This window comes from Symphalangus syndactylus, chromosome 1, assembly GCF_028878055.3.
Source record: "Symphalangus syndactylus isolate Jambi chromosome 1, NHGRI_mSymSyn1-v2.1_pri, whole genome shotgun sequence".
Taxonomy (NCBI): Eukaryota; Metazoa; Chordata; class Mammalia; order Primates; family Hylobatidae; genus Symphalangus; species Symphalangus syndactylus.
The window spans coordinates 140,924,437-140,950,185 of NC_072423.2; the positions used below are offsets into that span (position 1 = coordinate 140,924,437).

General features: G+C 39.2%; 1 protein-coding gene across 2 annotated transcripts in view; it reads right to left on the minus strand.

Moving 5' to 3' along the window:
• Positions 1-25,749, minus strand: part of KAT2B (lysine acetyltransferase 2B) — a 120,729-nt gene that overhangs the window by 11,346 nt on the left and 83,634 nt on the right. For both annotated transcript variants that reach the window (XM_063637413.1, XM_055286211.2), the window contains exons 8-13: positions 23,168-23,293; positions 20,120-20,256; positions 16,802-17,010; positions 15,363-15,489; positions 6,027-6,137; positions 2,681-2,824 (exon numbers count right to left, since the gene is read on the minus strand). In XM_063637413.1, coding sequence (XP_063493483.1) covers positions 2,681-2,824; positions 6,027-6,137; positions 15,363-15,489; positions 16,802-17,010; positions 20,120-20,256; positions 23,168-23,293 — 854 coding nt within the window. The remainder of the gene's footprint in view (positions 1-2,680; positions 2,825-6,026; positions 6,138-15,362; positions 15,490-16,801; positions 17,011-20,119; positions 20,257-23,167; positions 23,294-25,749) is intronic.

Below are 25,749 nucleotides of genomic sequence, written 5' to 3' on the forward strand. Positions count from 1 at the left end.
TATAAAAAAATTGCATTGAGTTTCCCCATCCTTACTTTGGCTTCTCCAACCCCAACTCCTTATATTGTCACATGTAGATTAAGATTTAAGAATTTATCCCCCCACCCACCACCCAGCCTATCCACACATACATGTACATAGGTATATGTATGTACACACACACACACAGAGGCACATATATACCCAATTATGCTTGCTCATAGCCTATTCGCACTTTCTCAAATAGTGCCTTCATCACCGACATAACAATGGTCCTACCTGTTCATGTGTCCACAAATGTGTTTACACTGGACTCTGAGCCTCTGCTAATGAAGATTTCATTACTGGCTGCCCAGTTCAAAACAAATCTCCCACAAAGCCATGTCAGGTGACATGAGGCCCCTACAGATCCTACCTTTCCCTTGAAGTCAACACTCACAAAGTAGCACTTAACTCTCCACTCTTGGTCCACCTGTCCAACTATACTAGTTTTCTCTCTCTCTCTCTCCTAATGACAACTACAACTTATTCTGCTCCTATATACTTTTAGGGGCTAGGAAATGCCTCAGAATATTCACTGTTTCTTTGCTGCCACCATGAATCCCTACCTTCCTTGAGGGGTTTTTCACAGTTGAAGTAAATAATACTTATAAAAAATCAACTGAATTCTGTGGAAAAAAATACTACATGAATCCAAATATATTTTTATTGAAGTGACTTCAGATAGCTTTTTAAAAAACTAGGTTAAGATCTCCAAACCTCCATCACCCATTCAATGGAATGTGTGAGGGAAGGCTGGAGGCAGAGGGGGAGGAGAGGAGAAAAAAGAACGGGGAGGGAGCCTTGGCTTCTAAAAAGTTGACTGCTTTGTTAGCCATCTAAAATAGCTCTGCGCTTCTGGCATTCCCCTGTAGGTTTGAAGGGCCAACAGATCATGTACAATGTGAATTTGCAGACTCTGCCAAGGGAATCCTGCTCTCAGCTAACACCGTGGGGATGAATTAGTGCTGCTGGGAGGAGGAATGAGGAAAGAGCAGCTGACAGCGGGGTGATGGCTTTAGTTGGCCAGCAGCCTCTAATGCGGAACGATGTGCTGCTGAATCCAGACCTGCTCATTAAGCTCCAGAGAGAACAATGAGGAAAGCCAGCTCTTCAGAGAGACAGGGAGAGAGAGGAGCCTGCTGTGCTTTATTAACTCTTCCAAGTGCCTACTTGGAATTCTCTCTTAGGCTGACGTCTTTGAACAAAAAGCAACAAAAGTTGTTTGTATTTTCAAAAAAAAAAAAAAAAAAAAGCCTTTGCTCACTTCCCCAGGAAACATAAGAACAAGACTGAGCCGCTTTAAGTAAAAGAAAAATACTTCATGAGTAACTACTATGCACCAGACACTGTGTAAAAAGCTTTAGGGCTGTTACGTAGATAACGCCTGACAAAAAACTAAGAACTGGGATTAAGAAGGTTAGTAGAAACCAGAAACAAAGATGGGTATAACACAGATGTCCTCCTTAGCTATTTGTTAGAGAAAAGTGCACTAAATGAATAACAGAAGTATCAAGTGGAATTGATGTGGGATGACACAGCTGCAAACTCCACCCAACTGGGGGCAGCCAGGAGGTGATCCTGGACTTAACACACAAAGTTCTTTCTTTCAATAAACGGCCTTTGTGTGTACTCCCCAGTTCTGTTCTTTTCATCATGAGTGTTTTTTTTTTCTGCCTTAGAAAATTTACAATTATTATGTATTCAACTCTATCAACCTTTCCCTTTTACTGCTTCTCTTTTCATTCATATGCATAAAAAACGTCACCTCAATAGCAGATAACATATCACTTAATACCTAGAAGGATAAGTCTTCAGAACTTGCAATGAAAAAGAGATTAATATACAGTAAGGTAAATGTCTATGTAAGATGAATAATTGAAATTCAAATAGCTGGATCAAACTGGTGCTAGAGAAGTTCAGAAGAGGAACTGGAACACACGCTGAAACGGTTTGATTTATGTGTGTGCTGAGTGAAGGGGGTGGTTAATGGACAAAGACACTTTGGAGAATAGTAAATAGATGTACTTGGAGTATTTGGAGATGAAAGTAAAGAGATAAGAGTGGGAACGATAATTGAGGCCAGAATGTAAAATGGCTTGAAGGTGAAGTTAAAATATGTCACCATATTTTACACATTTTGTATTTTACACAAATTTAAAAAGTAATGACTCTTGTAGAAATGGTAACTGAGAAAGGAAACAGATCAAGGATACCTTTAAAGAAGAAATCTATGGCCAGGCGCGATGGCTCACACCTGTAATCCCAACACTTTGGGAGACCGAGGCGGGTGGATCACTTGAGGTCAGGAGTTCGAGACCAGCCTGGCCAACATGGTGAAACACTGTCTCCACTAAAAATAAGAAAAATTGGCTGGGCGTGGTAGCACACGCCTGTAATCTTAGCTACTCAGGAGGCTGAGGTACGAGGATTGCTTGGGCCCAGGAGGCAGAGATTATAGTGAGATAATGCCACTGCACTCCAGTCTAGGTGACAGAGAGACTCTGTGTGAAAAAAGAGAGACAGAAGAAATCTATATAACACACAGCAAACTGAGAGTTTGCAATCCAGTAAACACATACACACAGCACCCAAGGAAATGCAACTCACTCCAGCTAAGACTGGCCTGTACAGAAGGTAAATGAGTCAAGCACCTGCTTACCTCCTTCTGCTTTTTAATGATGACAGAAAATTCTGTGTAAGGGATCCGTGGATTTAGCTCACATCCCATTAAAGTGGCTCCTTCATAATCCTTGATATAGCCAACATATTTGGTTTTAGGTATTTTAATTTCTTTGGAGAAACCCTGAAAAGCAAGTAAATTCATTCATATGAACACCATGTACCAAATATCTACTGAGTGCTAACTATGTTCCAGGCACTGTGTGAGGAATCAAGACAAGCTTCTTTGAAGTTCTCATTGTACTATTCTGAAGAGGATTAGCTTAAAACCACCCATGAAGTTCAAAAACACCAGAAATCTAACTGTGTAAATAGGAAGCAAGACAACATTTTTTAAATGGCCCTAATAAAATGAAAGAAATATTAAAAAGTTTAAAACAGAAACAGGTATTAAGTAAAAATTAGGCTTAATTTTGTATTGAATTACATAATTAAATATGACCGTTGCAAATTTCTCCCAAAGTGGTGAGGGGGTCCCAAGGATTCTCAACAAATCAATAACTAACATTGATCTAAATTATCAAAGAAAAGATGGGCAAAAAAATAAAGTGATTAGAAACTTAATGTTTCAGAGGAAATGAAATCCTTTCTTTGTAGGCAAAAAAATTCCAGGCAGTCACAATGTGTGGTTGTTTCAATGACATTAATGTTTTGTAATATACTCATTTACATACTTTAAGCCATTATGGCTTAAATAACAGACTGCTTCAGAGTATATATTCAAAATTATAAATAATATATTTATAATATAAACATTATTTTCCTTAAGTATCTATTTCAGTTATTTGCAGAAAATTTCTTGAACTTCAGCACCATCACCAGCAGTTCACTGCCTCATCTTTCAACAAAAACTCATTTTCCAAGTAATTATTGCCATCATCCTCAAAGAGGAATACAGACAAGTCATTTAAGAACCATAGCTAAGATCGCATGCTTTGCACTACAGTTACAGCCGAGGAAAGCTGATGCTCAAGACCTCAGTGAAACAATCCAATTAAGTTCTCAGTGAGTTTTACCACAAAAGTTAAAATGCATCTCAAACAGTGAGAAGATAATAAATAGGAGATTATTTATCCGTCTTCAGAGCACAAAAAGCTTTCTAATTACATAAGAACACATTAAAAAAAAAAAAGTCTGGGTGCAGTGGCTCATGCCTATAATCTCAGCACTTTGGGAGACTGAGGCAGGAGGATCACTTGAGTCCAAGAGTTCAAGACCAGCCCAGGCAACATAGCAAGATTCCCTCCCAACCCCCTACCATCTCTACAAATGATTAAAAAAAAAATTGCTGGGCATGGTGGCATGCACCTAAGGTCACAACTACTCAGGTGGCTGAGGCAGGAGGATCGCCTGAGCCCAGGAGGTTGAGGTTGCAGTGAGCTATGATCATGCCACAGCACTCCAGCCTAGGTGACAGTGTAAGACTCTGTCTCAAAGCAAACAAACAAACAAAATCCAAACAGAAACAAGTCAATAGATTTTATGTAATAAAATCTTTAACATTCTGAAGATTTAAAGAAAAAGCCACAAGCAATGTTGAAACAAATATTATCCAAGGTTAATACAGTTATATACTAATAGTTCTCATAAGTTAATGTACAACTAAACATTTTTATAGAAAAAGAAACAAAAGAAAATGAATTAGCAATCCAAAAAAGGAACGAATACAAAGAATTGATAAACATGGAAAAATAAATCAAACTTCACATAAATAAATTCAAACATATACAATTTATTATCTGGAAAAGTGGTAAATTTTTTTTCAGTTACCAACTCCTTTCCTGACCCCCTTATACACTGCTGACAAAAATGGAAATTTTTAAAATATTTAGCAACACATTACAAAAACCTTAAAAATGTCTGGAAGCAACTCTGCTTCTAGAGATTTATTCTAAGCAAATTACCATCAATGAGGGCAAAACATGTGCACAAACACACACCCATACACATGCACATTACCTACAAGAAACACCTAAATAGCCAAAAATGTACTGGTTAAAGAAATTATTTTCTATTTCTACAACAAAGTCCTAGGAAACCATCAAAATTATTATATACACAGTAGGAACCAACTTTTATATTTATATACACACAGAAAAAATACTAAAAAGATTTATGTCAAAGCATTAACAGCATAGGTAAGAGCTGAGAGGAAAATAAAAAATTTTAAAATAAAAAAATCAAAGCATTAACAGTAAATTTCTTTGGGTGATAGAATTACAAGCCATTTTTCTTTCCTTCTTTTGCTTTATTACATTTTCTACAATGATTATACATTACTTTTATAGTCAGAAAAGTAAATGAAAATGTTTAGGAATTATAAATCACTATTAAAAATAATATGCAGTCAAAGAATAGTCCTCAAAAAGCTGAGCTGAAAACTTATTTTAAGACTTATTTAAAGAGAGACAAGTTCTCACTATGTCGCCCAGGCTGTTTCAAACTCCTGAGCACAGCAATCCTCCTGCCCTGGCCTCCCAAAGTACTAGGACTACAGGCATGAGCCACTGCACCTGGCCTGAGCTGAAAACTTCTGATAAGAAACTGCTAGGACAGAGGCCTGGTGAGGTGGCTCACGCCTATAATCCCAGCACTTAGGGAGGCCGAGGCGGGTGGATTGCTTGAGTCCAGGAGCTCGAGACCAGCCTGGGTAACACGACAAAACCCTATCTCTACTAAAAATACAAAAAATTAGCTGAGTGTAGTCACAGCTACTTGGGAGGCTGAGGTGGGAGAATCACCTGAGCCCAGGAGGTCAAGGCTGCGGTGAACTGAGATTGCACCACTGCAGTCTCAGCCTAGGCACCAAAGTGAGACCCTGTCTCAAAAAAAAGAAAGGAAGGGAGGAATGGAGAAAGGAAGGAACTGCAAAGATGACAGCCAAGCTCCTAGCCCACTATGTGCTGTAGAATCAGGACTGTTTGCAGGTTTTTATAAACTCCAGGATTTCCTCTCTGCTGTCATAAATGGAGGCCTTCCAGAAACTGAATCTGTTTTTCTCATTCACAGAGAATGCTACCCACCAAATTCCAGGACTGGGAATTTCTTAGTAGAAACCATATTTTAGAATGTTAGGATGCAATATTATACCTCACTGACAGGTGACATTCATTCATTCTCTCAACAAATAGTTATTCAGTACTTACTATGTGCTAGTGACACTCTCTAATCCAGGCTGAAGCTTATTTTTGACACAAGGCTTGTAAAACAAATGCCTGTTCTTATAAGCAGAAAACACTGGGGGAGAAACTTATTTGGAAGAATGCTACCTGAGAACATATTAAGAAAAGGAATGACAAAACAGTGTTGCGCGGTGAGAAACCAACCTGTTTCTTAAAGTATCCAATTGCATATTCATCTGCATATGTGAGGAAGTTGAGGATGTCATGCTTTATGTGATATTCTTTCAAATGATTCATCAGGTGTGTTCCATAGCCCTGTGTGAAAGTTAGTATACAAACAAATCATTAGACTGGGGAGAAAAATTTTTACAAATCCATCAGGAAATGATGGCGAATTCAGGAGTTTGTACTTTTACATATTTTACCAACCAGGACCTTTCCTGAAGGAAATATATTAACACCCTTTCTTGCGTTTCTTAACTTTGAAAATAAGCTATAAAACCAACACAAAATCAAAATCCTTGCTTCAAAGATAAAAATCATCATTTGACAATATAAGTTTCTAGTTATTTGAAAATAACACACCAGGGCCACAAGTTCCTAGCTCAATATTAAAGATCACCTGCTGAATATTAATATAAAAGTTTTCAGAATGAATGTAGTTTATGAATTTCTGCTTATCTTTAAGGTATTTGAGATTCTCAGAAGAAAAAAAGATGCAAATGAAAAGTGCTTATCTTCACTAGAATATTTAGTAATCCAAGTGTTTATTGTACACCACAAACTGGCAACCCTTCTAAAGAACTGAATCATCACATATAGAGCATTTTAAATTTGGTCTTATCAGACCTTTCCAAGTAAGGTCTGAGAAGCCCAGAATCTCTGGATCAGCCAGAAGACATTAGGAAGTAACTAAAGGTAGTGAACAATGTAGAATAAACTCAGTGATTGAAATATTTTTATAATATGAAGTTTTTTCAGTGACAAAGCTTACAGAAAACGTATAAATCTAATGTGATTGTTTCGGAACCTCATAAGGAGAGATAAAAGTAAATCCAAGCGTCCAGACCCAAATATCTTCGCATAAATTTTCTACAATTTGGTGGCACATTTTTCTAAAGAACTCAAATATGTTCCCAGGTATGATCTCATAGAATCACAGTACCTCAAGGACAGAAGGATCTTTGGAAGTCATTTTATCTAACCCCCTAACCCATATGAGGCTAGAGGTCTTTTGCCATCTATCATGAAAAGGCAATCTGCTAGAACACCTCCAATGTAGGCCAATTCCTTAGTGGTGAGATAGACCGATTCATTTTCAGGCATCATATGGTTGGGAATTCCTTCCTAACGTTCACCTAAGATCTGGTCATTTTTATTTCTACTTATTGACCTTAGTTCTACTCCTAGAGTTACAAAGACTCATTCCTGCTTTTAACAGCCCTTCAAGCCTTTGAAGATTATGCTCTCTCACACATGCCCATCCATACTTCCCCAGTCCCAAGCGAAGCACCATCAAGGCTATAGTCATTCCTCATATGGCATGACTGAATGACACCTTATCAAACTAATCACTTTTGGTTTTTGTTTTTTTTTTTTTTTTTTTGAGACGGAGTCTTGCTCTGTCGCCCAGGCTGGAGTGCAGTGGCACGATCTCGGGTCACTGCAAGCTCTGCCTCCCCAGGTTCATGCCATTCTCCTGCCTCAGCCTCCCGAATAACTGGGACTACAGGCGCCCGTCACCACACCTGGCTAATTTTTTGTATTTTTAGTAGAGACAGGGTTTCACTATGTTAGCCAGGATAGTCTCAATCTCCTGACCTCGTGATCTGCCCATCTGGGCCTCCCAAAGTGCTAGGATTACAGGCGTGAGCCACCGCACCCGGCCACTAATCACTTTTTTCAGAGTTTTTTCTAATATAACAATGCCTTTCCAAAGCATGGATCCTAGGACCAAGCATAATAATAAGGGGACGGTATGTCCAGTAAACAGAACAGTATCATCATCTCCCTCTTCTGCAAATTATTCTTCCATTGATGTCACCCAAAGACATTTTAGCTTTTAGCTTTTCCCAAACATATCACAACACTGAACACTGAGAGTTTGAATAAAACTTGGATAAAAAGACAAATGAACTATTTCTCTCCTTGAGAAGACGACAGTAAAATGGGGAAGATAACATATAAACTCATGTGTATAGAGGTATACTATTCAACAGAGTAGACACTAGCCTCATGTGGCTACTGAGCAACTGATATGAGACTAGTCCAGTTTGAAATGTCCTGAAGTATAAAAACACACTAGGAAAAAAATTCTCATTACTAACATTTTATACTTATTACATGTTGATATGACAATAATTTTAGACATATTAAGTAAAAAAAAGTCAAAATTAATTTCACCTGTTTCTTTTTACTTTTTTAAATATGGCTACTCAAAATTTTGAAATTACATATGTGACTTGCATTTGAGGCCTGCATTACATTTCTGTTATACAGTATTTGTACAGAGTGATATATTTGTATCTTCAATAGTGGGCTGGGTGTGGTGGCCTATAATCCCAGTGGCTCACACCGATAATCCCAGCACTTTGGGAGGCTGAAGCGGGCGGATCACGAGGTCAGGAGATCGAGACCATCCTGAACAACACGGTAAAACTCCGTCTCTACTAAAAATACAAAAATTAGCTGGGCGTGGTGGCACGTGCCTATAATCCCAGCTACTCGGAAGGCTGAGGCAGGAGAACGGCATGAACCAGGGAGTCGGAGGTTGCTGTGAGCCAAGATCTGAGCCAAGATCGCGCCAACGCACTCCAGCCTGGCAACAGCGCGAGACTCCGTCTCAAACAACAACAACAACAAAAACAACAAACAAAACAAAACAATAGTGAAAAAGACCATAATCAAGGTGGTAAAGAGAAGGCGAATAGAGGAAAAGAAAATGTTTAAGCTAGGCCTTAAAAGAGTTTGTCAAATTGAAAACAAGAGAAGGAAATGGATTAGAAATCTAAACGTAAGGTAAAATAAACCTTTACAAAAGGATTGTAAAAAGATATAGGAAAGTGGGCATATAACTTAGGGATACAAAAAGTCTTCTTAAAGAAAATATAAAATGCGAAAGCACGACGTAAAAGACTGATTATTAAGTAGAATACTTCAAATTTTAAAACTTCTTCAAGGCACCATAAGTAATCAAAGATACCATAAACAAAAAACAAATGACAAGTGAGGGGGGTGTAGTTGCAACATATATTACAAAGATTTAATATCAAAAATACATAAATATCTTCTATAGAATCAATACAAAAAAGAGATAGAATAAAAGAAAATTTGTCAAAAGCTAGAACAAGAATAAACATTACCAGTAAAGAGATATGTTCGACCTCAATAGTGATCACAGCACTCTACCATAAAATGAAATATTTCACTCGATGGCATGCAAATATGTTTACAGTTTATGTACCCAGTGCCAGTAATGGTAGGGAGAACTATTCTCTCCAACACCACTGGTGAAAAATGTAAACTGGTAGACCCACTGAGAAGGCAATCTGGAAATAATTTTTTAAATTTAGACTGGCCATATTCATTCCTATAGGAATTCTGCTTCTCAGTGTCTAAGGAAACATTTCCAAACAGAGCATTGTTGGTGATAGAAAATTACCAGAAATAAGCAAACATGTAGCTACTGAGTACCTGAGTAACCAAGGATGTAAATATTCATTTTAATTTAATGTACCTAAATACAAATTTAAACAATCACATATATGCACTAAAGCTGAAAGGTCTCTAGGACAATGTTAAGTTTTTTTCCAGTAAGGCAGTGCATACAATATGAATTCCATTTATTTAAATGGGAAAAAAGGAACAACAAAACACACAATCACCTCTTATCTGTAAGTTCATTAAGTTCAAATATATGGGTCAATACTAAAGTACCTGGAAGGATGCGTACCAAGCTGACGAAAATAGCAGGATGGTAGTGGGAAGGGGAAATGGGATTTTTGTTTTATCTGAAAACGCATTTGTGTATGTCTTATATAATTAAAAATTATTTCTAAAAAAAAATATTTTTAACTAGAGGAAAGAAAATGGTTGGCCAGTTGGAGTGAACTGCACGTGCACAGGAAAAGTAATGTCTGAAAATCAGTAAGAAATGTGTCTTCTGATGAAATTCACTTTAACACGGATGTCGATGTAAGAGAGATTATGTTGTATGCACCTCTTGTAAGGAGTTAATAGAAACTATAAATTTGTCCCCTTCATCCATAATCCAATTAATTTTACTCAAGAATAACAATGGTTCTTTGGTAAATAGCTTCTCAAAACCTGCATAAGATATTTTTCATCAGTGACCACAAATTTGTCATCTCTCCAAAAAACTTTTCCAGGTTCTAAGTTGCTTGTGAGAAGGGGCTGTGCCTTTTAACTTGAACTTCCTCTGTATCTAACTAGTATTTGTGACTAGCAGTCATGGTAGTTTAAGTACTGCCTTGGTGAGAGAGGCAGTGACAACATAAAGCTATTATAAGCAAATGTTTATTTAGATTTTAACCCCAGACCTATTTCCCCTTGTTTGTACACCTTTATTTTTACCTGCCATCAAAAGGATCATTTTCTAACTATCTGGTAACTTCAGTGTTTATTTAAATACCTATTATGGTAAATAAACAGTAGCTACATAATTTTAAAGCTATATATAGTATCAAATTCAATTTTTTTTTCTTTTGAGATGGAGTTTCACTCTTGTTGCCCAGGCTGAAGTGCAATGGCACAATCTTGGCTCACCGCAACCTCCACTTCCTGGGTTCAAGTGATTCTCCTGCCTCAGCCTCTGAGTAGCTGGGATTACAGGCATGCACCACCACACCCGGCTAATTTTGTATTTTTAGTAGAGATGAGGTTTCACCATGTTGGTCAGGCTGGTCTCGAACTCCCAACCTCAGGTGATCCGCCCGCCTCAGCCTCCCAAGGTGCTGGGATTACAGGCGTGAGCCACCGCGCCTGGCCCAAATTGTTTATAGATTACAGGATATTCCAAAATCAGGAGAGGAGCTTCAAGTAAATTCTCAAATGTTATCTTGTGTTTTCAGCACAATAAATCCACATAAAAATCTAATTTAAAGAATTCACAGGAATTTATCAGCATGATTCTCCAAAATTACCGTATACAGATTTTAAAGTGCCATTTAGCCAAGATTTTTAATATAGTAAATAAATACTTAAAATGTCTGCTTATCGTTGGGCGCAATGGCTCACGCCTATAATCCCAGCACTTTGGGAGGCCAAGGAGGGAGGATCTCTTGAGACCAGGAGTTCGAGACCAGCCTGGGCAACATAGGGAGACCCTATCTCTACAAAAAATAAATTAGCCAGGCATGGTGGTGCACATCTGTGATCCCAACTACTCAGAATGCTGAGGTAGGAGGATCACCTGAGCATAGGAGGTCACAGACACAGGGAGCTGTGATCATGCCACTGCACTCCAGCCTGGGCAACAGAGCAAAACCCCATCTCAAAAAAATTAAAATAAAAATAAAACCTCTGCTTATGAATTTGCTGTTTTCAATAATATAGGCTACAGCCACTGGGACCCATTCAGTTTTACTCCATATTGGAGCAGTGCTTCCATATTGTCTAGTGTTGCTGGGTTGGCAGAGCTCAGCAATTTTTATCTTAAGACTATACGCCAGTGAAAATGTAAATATCTTGGGCAGCGTGATGTCTCAAAAGTTGTTCACTAATCATTAATGACACAGGACAGTAAAAAGATCAGGAAATTGGCCAGGCACAGTGGCTCACGACTGTAATCCCAGCACTTTGTTTGGGAGGCCAAAGCAAGCGATCACCTGAAGTCAAGAGTTCGAGACCAGCCTGGACAACGTGATGAAACGCCGTCTCTATTAAAAATACAAAAATTAGCCGGGCATGGTGGCTGACGCCTGTAATCCCAGCTACTCGGGAGGCTGAGGCAGGAGACTCACCAGAACCCAGGAGGAAGAGTTTGCAGTGAGCAGAGATCACACCATTGCACTCCAGCCTGGGCAACAAGAGCAAAACTCCGTCTCAAAAACAAAAACAAAAAAAGACCAGGAAATAAATGGAAGAACTGTTTCTCCCATTCTTACTTCTACTAAAGATTGGTTCTTACCATTAAAACACACACACACACGCACGCATGCACACACACACGTTCTTACCATTAAAACAGACACACATGCATGCACACACACACACACTAAACTCATCCATTCTATTTTGTTTTGAAAGACTAATCTTCATTTTCTAAAACTACAGTTTCAAGTCACTTACAAGAAGTGACTGCTTTTCTTGTTCTTCCTACTGAGTTTGTGATGCTTGGCCACCTTCCTTCAAGTCTTTAGAAAATTACATGGTTGCAGGGGGAATTGCCTTTCTGGGAAGTAGTAAGACAAAGTATCCAATTCATATTAAATACCTTCAGTTTCCCTCTAGTATCCCTAAAAGTGTCCAACTCAACCTTAATCAACCTTTCCAAACAAGGTGTTTGGTATAGCTATCTTTGAAAATAAAAATTATGCCATCTTTTTCTAAAATTACAAACCAAGGACATATTTTCCAGGTCTTCACCCTAAGAAAAGCCAAATAAAATTTTCCTTTAAGCAAGTTTTTAAACTTTGAACATTTGGAAACATCTGGACATTTGTCACTTTGGCTAGCGGGGAATAATGATAAACACAGCAACAGCACCATCTAAAGACACACTGTCAGAATTCCTTGAAAATGAGCCAGAGATCAGTTTCAAGCAAATGTGGGTCTTCACCTTCCCCAGTCAGAAAGATGAATGTAAGTCTGCTGAATTGCATTTGCCCTTTGATGCTTAGTGCTAGGAGTCAAAGACAAAAAGCTCCACTTGTGCTTTGTGAGAATAAATACATCACAGCAGCTATTATTGGTGCTGAGGCCAGGCGTGGTGGCTCACGCCTGTAATCCCAGCTACTCAGGTGGCTGTGGCATAAGAATCACTTGAATCCAGGAGGCAGAGGATGCAGTGAGCAGATCACATCACTGCATTCCAACCAGAGCAACAGAGCAAGACTCTGTCTCAAAATAATAATAATAATAAGAAGAAGAAGAAGAAGAAGAAGAATTGTAAAAATGGGTACTGTGACCAGAGAGTGAAGCTGTTAATGAAAGCTAAAGTACCAACAGCACAGGCTGTGCCCCTAATGCAGAGAATGATTCCTTTCAGGGACTTATTTTTGGTTTCTGTAAATGGTATTGCTTCTTTGAAGCTGAAGGAGTCAACAAAATACTTAGACCAGCACTGTCCAATACAGGAGCCACTGGCCACATGTGCCTATCAAGCACTTGAAAGGCAGCTTGTCTAAATTGAGATGTGTTGTAAATGTAAAACACATGCTTGGTTTCAAAGAGTTAGTAAAAGGCTGGATGTGGTTGTTCATGTTTGTAATCCCAGCACTTTGGGAGACCAGGGAGGGCAGATCACCTGAGGTCAGGAGTTCAAGACCAGCCTGGCCAACATGGCGAAACCTCATCTCTACTAAAAATACAAAAATTGGCTGGGCATGGTGGCATGTGCCTATAGTTCCCAGCTACGCATGAGGCTGAGGTGGCAGAATCACTTGAACCCGTGAGGCGGAGGGTGCAGTGAGCCAAGATCGCACCACTGCACTCCAGCCTGGGCAACAGAGTGTGAACCTGTCTCAAAAAAAAAAAAAAAAAAAGAACAAAGAACGTAATGTAAAAAGGTCTCCATAATTCTTCGTGACATTGAATGCCTGTTGCAGTTATATTAATAATACTTTGGATATATGGGTAAAATAAATTTCCAAAATTAATTTCACTGGATTCCACTTGCTTTTTAAAAAATATATATATAACTACTAGAAAATTTAAAAGCACATAATATGTGTGCTTTTATGACCTCATATTTGCAGGTTGCTTTATATCTCTATTGGACACATTGCTTTAGACCTTCCAGTAATTTTTCTCAGCAGCCATCTCAATCATCCTGAGCTGCTAATCTTTAATCCACCCATGAAAATCCTAAATGAATAACATCCTTTTTTTTTTTTTTTTTGAGATGGAGTTTCGCTCTCATTGCCCAGGCTGGAGTGCAGTGGTGTGATCTTGGCTCACTGCAACCTCAGCCTCCCGGGTTCAAGCAATTTTCCTGCCTCAGCCTCCCAAGCAGCTGGGACTACAGGCATGTGCCATCACACCCAGCTAATTTTGTATTTTTAGTAGAGACGGGGTTTTACCACATTGGTCAGGCTGGTCTCAAACTCCTGATCTCAGGAGATCCACCCACCTCGGCCTCCCAAAGTGCTAGGATTACAGGTGTGAGCCACTGCCCAGCCCTAAATGAATAACATTCTAAGGACATGTTTTCTGGTTCCCTTTTCTTAAAAGCAAGAAAGTAGAACAGGACAAGGTCTAGATGAGAGATCTGTCTGTCAATTCAGAATCTAGTTTATTCTCGCCAGACTGCGACACCAACTGCAATACCAATAAAACACGGACACAGTTCCCGGAAAGGAAGGGACCTAAGCCAAAGACAACTGGGAAGGTAAATTAGCAACATAAAAAACAAAACAAAACAAAAAGACACTCCAACACATGCCAAACCCTACAAGAATAACTTCTGAAATTTATTCATAAATTTACATGACTTCCCTTATAGAATTTCATGACTTCCCTTAAAGAATTTCTTTAGTCCTTGTTTTCCCTTAGGGACAACAAGGTCATAAGAAATCTTTCTGAAGTGTAAGCTGCCTAAATCATCTTTCTAATCCACATTAACCATATCCTTTCCAGTAGTTCAGTGTCACTAATTGTGATTACATGTTTGTATGTATGTGTAAATTAACAATGAACACTGAGATCTATTTTTCAAATATTCCTTCATTTGCTATAGACTACATTTGAGTTACATATTGAACTTGTACAGTATCCTGGTACCTTGCCCCAAAGTCCAACAAAGCCTTGGTACAACCCTACTTGTTGGTAGGTGAAACCACTTACTCTCTTCACACACATACACATACACTCACAGTGAGACAGAGGTCCCCAACCCCTAGACCATCACCAGTCCGTGGCCTGTTAGGGACCAGGCCACACAGCAGGAGGTGAGCGGCAGGTAAGTAAGCATTACCGCCTGAGCTCTGCCTCCTGTCAGATCAGTGGTGGCACTAGACTCTCATAGGAGTGCAAACCCTATTGTGAACTACGCGTGCAAGGGATCTAGGTTGCCTGCTCCTTATGAGAATCTAACTAATGCCTGATGATCTGAGCTGGAACAGTTTCATCCCAAAACCATAGCCCTAATCTGACCCGTGGAAAAACTGTCTTCCGTGAAACCAGTCCCTGGTGCCAAAAAGGTTGGAGACCATTGGAGTGAGAGGACTATTCCCAGAAAGTCCTTAGCTCCACTTTGAACCTTCTCTGGACATGGCATAGAGAGATCTTCCCAAGCTCTGCAGGACTTAGTGAGAAGCCCCACATTCTGCTTTTCTTCTAAGACCTTGGGTTTACCCTTACCTTGACTTGCTCGTTTGAGGTTACAGCACAGAAGACAATCTCTGTGAATCCTTGAGATGGGAACATACGGAAACAGATACCACCAATAACACGGCCATCTTTAATTAAAGCAAGGGTTTTGTGTTTCCTGAAAGAATAAGATTATGTCAAAGTTTTACCTATCCTAGTTATATAAATATACTTTTTGGGGTGTTCCTTATTAACCAACTAAGAAAGAGGGACATGTCCTAAGTTTCTATAGAAACTTCCTTCATGTAGTCCCTATCTCACTAGACCATCCTTTTATCTGAACTTTCTAGAGCTAGGTTGCCTGCACAAGACGTCGTCATCACTCCCATCAGAACAAAATACCAGTCACCTAAGAAGTGCCTGAGGTTTACAAATAGAGAACAGAGTATGTGCAGAGGTGCTCTGGAACTGGCACAGCCAGTGCCAAGGAGGGGTCGGGGAGAGCAGGAAGTCATGGACAAACATGGTATGTGTCTCTGAAGAGTTAAGTCTTACTCCAAAATCTTACAGAAACATTATGAAAAAGAATTTAAAATTTGCATATACAATTTGCAAAACTCTGCATTATGGAATCCTTCCCTCTGTCTAAAGCATCACTCTGAATTGTGACAGGCATGGACCACAGTCCCCATAGGCTACTGGGCTATGTATGTTAAGATAAATTCAATTAGAGAAGTTTAGTTCTTTAGGGTTCTGTGGGTTTTGTTTTTTGTTTTTATTTTGAAAAGGAGTTTCGCTCTGTTGCCCAGGCTGGAGTGCAATGGCACGGTCTCGGCTCACCACAACCTCTGCCTCCTGGGTTCAAGCAATTCTCCTGCCTCAGCCTCCCAAGTAGCCGTGATTACAGGCATGTGTCACCAGGCCCAGCTAATTTTGTATTTTTAGTAGAAACTGGGTTTCTCCATGTTGGTCAGGCTGGTCACAAACTCCCAACCTCAGGTGATCCTCCCACCTCAGCCTCCCAAAGTGCTGGGATTACAGGCATGAGCCACCAGCCCAGCCTAGTTTTTTTTTTTTTTTTTTTTAAGCAATGGATTTTCAAAGTTAACGTGTCTTATATCCCAATAATTGCCCACAGACCTGGGCAATAATGGCACCTAGTTAAGATACCAAAACCAATATTTTGATTATGAAAAAAGCAGAACATCTTAGTGTTACATTCTCTCACTGCTATGAAGAATGAAGCACAGGATAGTCATCAGGAATGTAAAATATAAAGTTTCATTATCATGAACAAGAAAATTTGTAAATTGTTGAAAATTAATCTTAGCACTTTCAGACATGAAAATTAGCTTGGTGTAGCTCTGTATCCACAGCAAGACAGGAGCAGTAGTATTCGGTGGATGACTATGGCTGACTTTCACTAACTAAGCAGTTCCTCTTTCATTTAAAAAGGAAATAAGGAAGAAGGAACAGAAAGTACCACTTACGGGTCAAAGACGAGCCGTGTGATGTATTCTTTTGGCATTCGGGGCAGCTGGTGGGAGAAAACGTTCTGTAGGCCAACCAGCCACATCAGGATCTTCTTGTTTGGTTTCTGGTTGAGGGAATTGCCAACCACGTGAAATTCAATTACACCCCTGCGCTCTTCCAACCTTGCCGCCTCATCCCTGGCCGAGTGTGCTGACAGAAAGTTGGTCTGAGATGCAAGAGACAGGAAAAAATTACACAGAGCTATTCTCTCAAGACAGTGGGGACGGGACACATCCAAGCTTCTCATCTTTGTTCTAATAAGATACACATTTGTGGATTTTCGGAGTCCTAAATACATGTGTGCACACATACACACAGAGACACATACACATACAAGTTATGAAGACAAGATAGAAAAGGCAGGTAAAGCATTTTGAGAAATTGGAGTATTATATGTGTACATGGATGATATTCAGTGTAGATTAGGGGCCAGCAAACTTTTCTGTGAAGGGCCAGATAGAAAATATTTTAGACGTTGTGAGCCATAAGGTCTTTGTCACAACTACTCCTTCTTCTGCTATAATGCAAAAGCATCCACAGACAATATGTTAAATAATGGGTGCAATACTGTTCCAATAAAACTTTATTTAAAAATACAGTAAGCAGACAAAACGTGGCCTGTGGGTTAGAGTTTGCCAACCTCTGGCTTAAAGGAATCCTCTCCAGCTGAGCTTTAAGGACCCTTGAGATGACAGATTCAAATTCTCATTACAGGCCCAATAGTAGCACTCACGTATATATTCTTTTTTTGTTTTTTTTTGAGACGGAGTCTCGCTCTTTCGCCCAGGCCTGACTGCAGTGGCGCTATCTCGGCTCACTGCAAGCTCCGCCTCCCGGGTTCACGCCATTCTCCTGCCTCAGCCTCCCAAGTAGTTGGGACTACAGGGGCCCACCACCGCACCCGGCTAATTTTTTGTATTTTTTAGTAGAGACGGGATTTCACCATGTTAGCAAAGATGGTCTCGATCTCCTGACCTCGTGATCCACCCGCCTCGGCCTCCCAAAGTGCTGGGATTACAGGCTGAGCCACCGCGCCTGGCCTCATGCATATATTCTTAACACCTCTTTTTAAAGAACAGTTTTCTTTCCAGAGAATATCTGTTGACCTACACTCAACCACAGCTGGAAGCACAACCATTTGCCAGCACTTATGCTCCCCATCTTATTTAATCTGCCTAGTGGTTTGCAAGTAAATGCTCCACAAACAGCTCTTCAGGGAAGGAAGGCCCTAACTGGTGACACTTCGTCTCATTAGTCCAGAACTGGCTATCCAGGTAACCAGGTGCCATGGTAGTCAATTTCAAGCTACCAACATGTGGAACAACCAGCTCACAAAACTCCTGAAAATTTAACAATTTTCTTGTGCATTCCAGTACACGCCAGCTCTAGTACACTACTAAATATTAACATATCCAAAATATTTTGAAACATGTGACTACATCCTGATGTAGTTTGAATGTGTGCCCCCTCCAAATCTCATGCTGAAATGCAATCTCCAATGCTGGAGGTGGGGCCTAGTGGGAAGTGTTGGATCATCAGGGCAGATCCTTCATGAATGGCCTAGCACCATCCCCTTGTTGATGAATGAGTTATTGCTCAGTTAGTTCATATGAGATTTGGTGGTTTAAAGGGGTCTGGCTCCTCCTCCTCACTCTCTTGTTCCCTCTCTCACCATGTGATGTGCCTGCTCCCAATTCACCCTGCACCATGAGTAAAAGTTCCCTGAGGCCTCGCTAGAAGCTGAGCAGATGCTGATGCCATTCTTGTACAGTCTGCAGAACTGTGAGCCAATTAAAGTTCTTTTTTAAAAAAATAAATTACCCAGTCTCAGGTATTTCTTTGTAGCAATGCAATAGACTAGTACAAATCCCCATTTTATAGCTGAAAAAACCTAAACTCAGCTAATCTGTAAAGTTACTAAATCCCTAAAAAAACTATAGTCTTAAGCCTTCACAGACCGGATATCCAGAAGGAAATGGAAAGATCAATTTTAGGAAGAGATTTTTCTATTACAACATTCTGGTTCTCTGAAGTATCCTCAATATCATAAAATAAATACTTAAGAAAACATGACAAATTGAAAATTAACATTGTAATATAATCTCCAAGCCATTTCTTCATTTCCTGGAAGCTGTCAGAAATGTCCTAAGACAGGCATGTCTTAAGAAATGTCATTGCCTTGCATGCCCTCAAATGCAAGGCAATGAGATGACAGCAGCATTTTTACCAAAAATGCCTTACTTGAATCTAATCCTTAGTAAACAATCAACAAATCCAAAAAGAGGGACCTTATACAAAACTAGCGACCAAGACTCTTCACCAATGGCAGTGCTGCAAAAGACCAAAACAGGGCTGGGGAGTTGTTTTAAAGGAGACTAAACAAATGAAGAGATAAGAATTAAATGCAATGCACAATCCCTAACTGATCCTTCAACAACAACAAAGGTTATAACGGACATCATCTGGCTATATGGGAAATTTAAATACGGTTTTATATTAGGCCAGAGGTCAGCAAACTTTTCAGTGAAAAGCCAGACAAATATTTCATACTTTGTAAGCCACACATTCCCTGTCTCAATTATTCAAATTTACTGTTGTAATGCAAACACAGCTGCAGACAATATGTTTCAATAAAACTTTATTTGAAAAAAACAGCCAGTGGACCAGATTTGGCTTGCAGGCTGTAATTCACCAACCCTGTATTAGAAAATATTGTAACCATGCTAAATTTTCTAAGAGTAATGACTGCATTGTGGTTATGTAAGAGAATAGCTTCCTTATGAGATACAGTACATGCAAAAATAGTTAGGGGTGAAGTATTATGACATGTGTTTTTAATTCCGAAATGGTTCCAAATGGTTCATGGGGAAAGGGGAGAGAAAGAAAAAGAGCATATGGGGAGGCGCAGAGCGAAAGAGAGAAAGCAAATGTGGCCTAATGTTAACTGCTGAATCTAAGTAAAGAGTCTATGGATTTTTATCACAGAATTTTTGCAACATTTATGAGGGCTTGAAATTTTTCAAGAGAAAAAGCTGGGAACGATGCCTTCAACTGTGAGATTATTAGTACGTGGACCTGTGATCTGATATTCATCAAGGGGAATTACCCCTTGATCAGTTGTTCCTGCCCTCTCCACACTGACCACCAGGTTAAATGCAAACCAGGGTAGCATAACATGTTAATTCTCATCATTAGCATCCCCACTTCTGACAGCTCGAGTGGCCAGGAGAGCAGAAGAGGTCTACCAGCTGGCTGCCCAGGTTTACCCTGCTGACCTCTGGTCCAAGCATTGCTGCAGGGTCCGTGATGGTAGACATAACCTCGTTGATTAATTCCATCGGAATATCCCCCATAACTCGGGGTTTCTTGGCCTCCTCTAGAACATGAGAATCAGTCATTTTCCTCTTTTCTCCTATGATGATCAAAATAAAAGGCAAACAATGGGTGGTTCTAAACACAAAACAAATAACACATGCCAACTAATTTTCTAACAGCATTGATGGGTACGGAGGTCAACTCTATCTTTACCACCAGGGGAAGGGATGACAAAGGAACACAGGAAAGAGAGCTACTGTGAGCTCACAATAACTGCCAACCCAATTCATTCTGAATATTTTCTACTTTCTATGATGATTTTTAACTAGATACATGAAATATTAAGGCACATGTTCCCTCATCTGTAAATGCAAAGGGGTGATTCTAGCTATTGTTTGTTAGTACTCTCTAATATAGTCTCTTCGAGGTCAGAGAACATGGTCCATATGACACCAAAATGTCAAAATGTATTGAAATTTTTACCTTAAGGCCCAAAATAAGACCAATCTTTTGTAAATGTGCAGTGTCTTCTCGGAAAGAATGTGTATTTTCATATTTTGATCTCTATAACTCCATTAGCTCAAGCTTACTGATCATGTTGAATGGATATCAGTAAGAGCCTTACTGATATTTTTGTCTGTTTGACCTATGAATTACTCATTTGTTTGTTTAAACCCTCAACAGTTGGTTGATTTATTTCTCCTTGTAGTCATGTTAATTCCACCCCCCCCCACCTGCCGGCACCCCACCATATATGTACGGAAATCAGTTTGCATTAGGCTTTGGGCTTTATTGGTTAGTTATTGCTATGTAATAAACCAACCCCAAATGAGTCTTAAAACCATAACAACTTACTATCATAGCTCATTCATTTAGTATGTTTCCTGATGGGTGGCTGATTTCAGCTCATCTCATTCAATCTTGGCAAGCTTGCTCATGAGTCTACCCACTGATTGGAATCTCTGTGCTGGGCTTGGCTATACACACACACACGTATGTATATGTGTATGTATGCATATATATTATGTATATATATCTATATATATTTGAAATATACCATAAATTGTTTTATTTTTAATAAACAAAATTATGGATTTAATTTTTTATTATAAAATGACACACTTTATCTTTTACAATGCTTTTTTGCCTTAAAATGATGCCTCAGAAAGTGAGCAGGGCCACTAGCCTATCAAGTAGATGCAATCTCACCATTCCACACAATAGGACAGGCCATGCAAAGGCAGAGAGAACTTTCTTCCACTTTCCTCATGAGAATGCATGGTAGTTTTTTTCTCCTTTCTATTCTCATGTTTGGTTTTTCCAGTTTTTTCCAGACATAACATGCACTTATTTTTCCAAGTAAATTTTTTGAATTTTTAAGATGTCTAGATCTAATTTATTTCCTCACATGTGAATCCCACTGCTATCTCAATATAACATTCTCCCCATAGCATTCTCACTATCTCTAGTTGAAAAGGAGCAGAACAATATAAAGTAACTCGACTGTAGAAGATTCTTCCAGAAATATTACATATTATTTACTAAATGACTTTTGTCGAGTTCTTTTTTTTTTACAATTCTTTTGTTGTTTGTTTTTGGAGACAAGTAACAATATTTTCAGACATCTGACCAATAAGTCCTCAAATTCCATGATTCCGTAAGAGTAATGCTGAAAACTATTTATTTCATAGCTGGGGTTTGTACTTGATATGCCCTCTGCTTGTCAGACTACTAATGGTGTTTATGATTTTTTAAAAAAATCTGAGGCTGAATCCAAGCTCACTGGTAAAGAGTTTCTGCATGGATTAGTGATATCTCCCTTGGAAGTGAAAGGGAATGGTGGCATATGCTAAATATATGATACTTCTTATATTATAAGGTCCTCTTCTTTCCCTCTTTCATGGTACTTCTTTTATTTAAAAATTTGGTCACATGCAAGATTTGTCTGATGTCAAGTCTGTGGACAGAAATGCAACCTTCAAAACATTCTCTAACTGTGAAATGCTTCTAGGATCAAGAGATATTTTTGCCTGTGTGGTAGATTACATTAATGGCCAAATTCTTTACCCTCTTGGTATCTACACTCTTTGCCATGTGACTTTGCAGTTATTCCTACGAAAGGAATAGACTACCTTTTTCCACTTCTCCACCTCTCAACTCTGAGTTCAACTATGTGACTTGCTTTGGATGAGAGAATGAGGCAGAAGTCAGCAGGGCATGGTGGCTCACACCTATAATCCCAGCACTTTGGGAGGCCAAGACAGGTGGATTACCTGAGGTCAGGAGTTTGAGACCAGCCTGACCAATATGGCAAAAACCCACCTCCACTAAAAATAGAAAATTTAGCCAGGCATGGTGGTGGGCACCTGTAATCCCAGCTACTCAGGAGACTGAGGCAGGAGAATCGCTTAAACCCAGGAGGCGGAGGTTGCAGTGAGCTGAGATCGCACCACTGCACTCCAGCCAGGGTGACAGTGTGAGACTCCATCTCAAATAAAAAGAAAAGGAAAAAAAAAAAGAATGTGGCAGAAGTGATGGTTTACAAGTTCCGAGCCTAGGCTTCAAGAGACTGTGTGTTTCTTCCTGCCCTCTCCCATCACAAGAAGGACATGTTCCGGGTAGCCCAATAGTCCCAGGAAAATTATGAGAAATATGTGAAGCAGAGTTGCTTCAGCTCAAGTGCTCTAGCCAAGCCAAGCCCAAAACAGAGATTATAATCAATGGGTAACTTGCAAGCAAGCCCAGCCAAGATTGAGTGAGACTAGCTGAAATCAGCCAACTCTCAGGCAACACAACAGATGAGTGAGCTATGACAATAAGTTATTACAGTTTTAAGATGGCAATAACTAACCAGTACAGCCAAAAGCCTAATGCAAAGTTATTTCTAGCCGTTAAAATCCTGGACATGCACAATCTGTACTTGGTTCAAGTCTACCTTTTGCACTCCTCAGGTAATGGAGCTCCTGGAGCAAGTCACAGCCCTCTCTTATCCCCTCTTAAGAGCTTACCTGGGTTTGCCTCAAGTCCAGAAGAGGCTTTGCAGGCAAGACTGCCGCTCCCTGCATTTGGCTGCTCAAGGGAAGATGAGGTTGAATTGTATGAAATTGTCCCAGCCACAGGAGGTGGATTGATAACTGCACCAGCAAAAGGAGAAGGTGTTAGATGAGTGACTCCTTTCTTAGGCAACAAGAAACGAAGTGCACATGGGACCACCCCATTCCTGCCCAATGCCACAAAATAAGTCATCTTTAAAACATAAGCCACACGCATCAAGATAGTGAAGACAGTAGGGATTATAACTCATTAAATAGAATAAGGATATCTGAGTCTATATTGATAAAATAATAAATAAATACACAAATAAATTAGTGGAGATGAGGAAAGCTCAAGAATACCAACAAAGAAATAAGGAGAGAATGATGGAAGTTAGTAAAAAAAAAAAAAAAAATCACTATTTGGCAGCCACCATATGATAACTGATTTGGGGAAGATCATGTGTGTAGGCTAAACCCTGTGAGTATAATTTTGATGAAGACAAGATATTTATACAATCTCAAAATATCTCCCCACAAAAGTATTTTTTTTATTAAAAAGGAAAGGTGGTAATACTGCAGTGGAGAAAGCCGGTGACCACCACCAGAACCATGTGATCCAACTTAATACCAACGATGATGGGACAAGCCAACATAATATGCCTCCTGATGCAATGGAAAAATTGCAATAAACCACATTATTGAGACAAGAGGCAAAAACAGAAGACAGCATATAGCTTAGATAACAATACTATATCAATGTTAAATTTGCTGATGGAAAACTACAGTTTTTATGTTGGAGAATATATGAGAGACATCAAAATTTCTAAAGGGGCATGTTTTTATGTTAGGGAATATATGAGAGACATCAAAATTACTAAAGGGGCATGATGTTTGTAAGTTTCAACTAATTTAGGAGAAAAAATATATATAATATATATTTGTATTTATATATAACATAAAAATATATATATTATATATATAGCTCACACTCTCTCTTTTTTTTTTTTTTTTTTTTTTTTAAGACAAAGTTTCGCTTTTGTCGCCCAGGCTGGAGTGCAGTGGTGCGATCTTGGCTCACTGCAACCTCCTCTGCCTCCCTGGTTCAAGCTATTCTCCTGCCTCAGCCTCCTGAGTAGCTGAGATTACAGGTGCCTGCCACAACTCCTGGCTAATTTTTTGTATTTTTAGTAGAGATGAGGTTTTGCCACGTTGAGCAGGCTGGTCTCAAACTCCTGACCTCAGGTGATCTGCCTGCCTCAGCCTCCCAAAGTGCTGGGATTACAGGTGTGAGCCACCACGCCTGGCCTACATAGCTCTCTCTTTCTGTTTTTTTCTCTCTCTCTACTCCTCCCCTAAGTTTTATATATACATATACACACACATACACACACACACACACACACACACAAATTTAGGAGAAAATATATATACCTATATATAAATAATATATTATATATTTACATATGTAAATATATTTGTATATTATATATAAATTAAAAATATATATTTTATATATATTTAATCTTTTTCTCCTAAATTATTTTATATATATATATATGTAAATAACTTAGGGGAAGAGTAGAGAGCGAATAAAAGAGAAAAAGAAGGGATAGAGAAAGGGTAATAATAAAGCAAGGATGACAAAATGTTAATAATTGGTTTCTAACCAGGTAAAGCATATAAAATATACAGGATTTCTTTGTCCTCTTCTTGTAACTCTGTGAGTTTGATAGTATTTCCAAACAAAAAGGGTTTTTTTGTTTTTGTATTTTAGAAAAGGCCATTGTACAAAGTAGGATGCTGCTTTGCTAGCTGTGTTGCTGACTGGTAGCTGATGAGGTGAGAGGTGACAAGGGGTACAGACATTCTCAATAACACTGGTCACATACAGGACACAGCATGGCAGTACAGACAATTGTCAGAGAGAATGTTCATCTACGTTTCAACACAGTCACAGTTCAGTCAACCAGGACATTCCCAGCAGCCAAGAAGGCAATAAAATAAGTAAACCAAGCAAGACAGATACCAGCCCATAGCACTTCTAACTGAATGGCCAGTGGTTTGTCAAAAATCAGAATATACTAAAGTGCCGGGCTCTATGTTTTTTCTCCCAATATATAGGCCTTCTGAATTTCAAAGCATACTGGAGTGATTCTGAACAAAGAGAAAGCTCTGGTGATTCAGAAAACATCTGATTACCTTGTAAAATTTCAGGTCCATCCTTATGAATGTCATTTATCACAGTTGCATCGATACGCAGACATGCTAATTAAGTAGATTATTACACTCTTCTTTTCCCCCAAGAGAACACATTGCAATTACAGTAGAACAAGAGAAGACAGCCCACTTCTGATGGCTTCAGGTAATACTAAAGTGTACAAGCCAACTTAAGTTGGTGACAACCTTAGCCACAGAAAAAAGAATAAAATTCCCATGGGGTCACAGACAACAACCTCTTCCTTCTCCATCCTGTACTATGACAGAAAACAATGTGGCTGGAAGTTGAGCAGATTGGAGAATTTTGAGCAAACAAGGGTCAAGGGGAGTTTTCACAC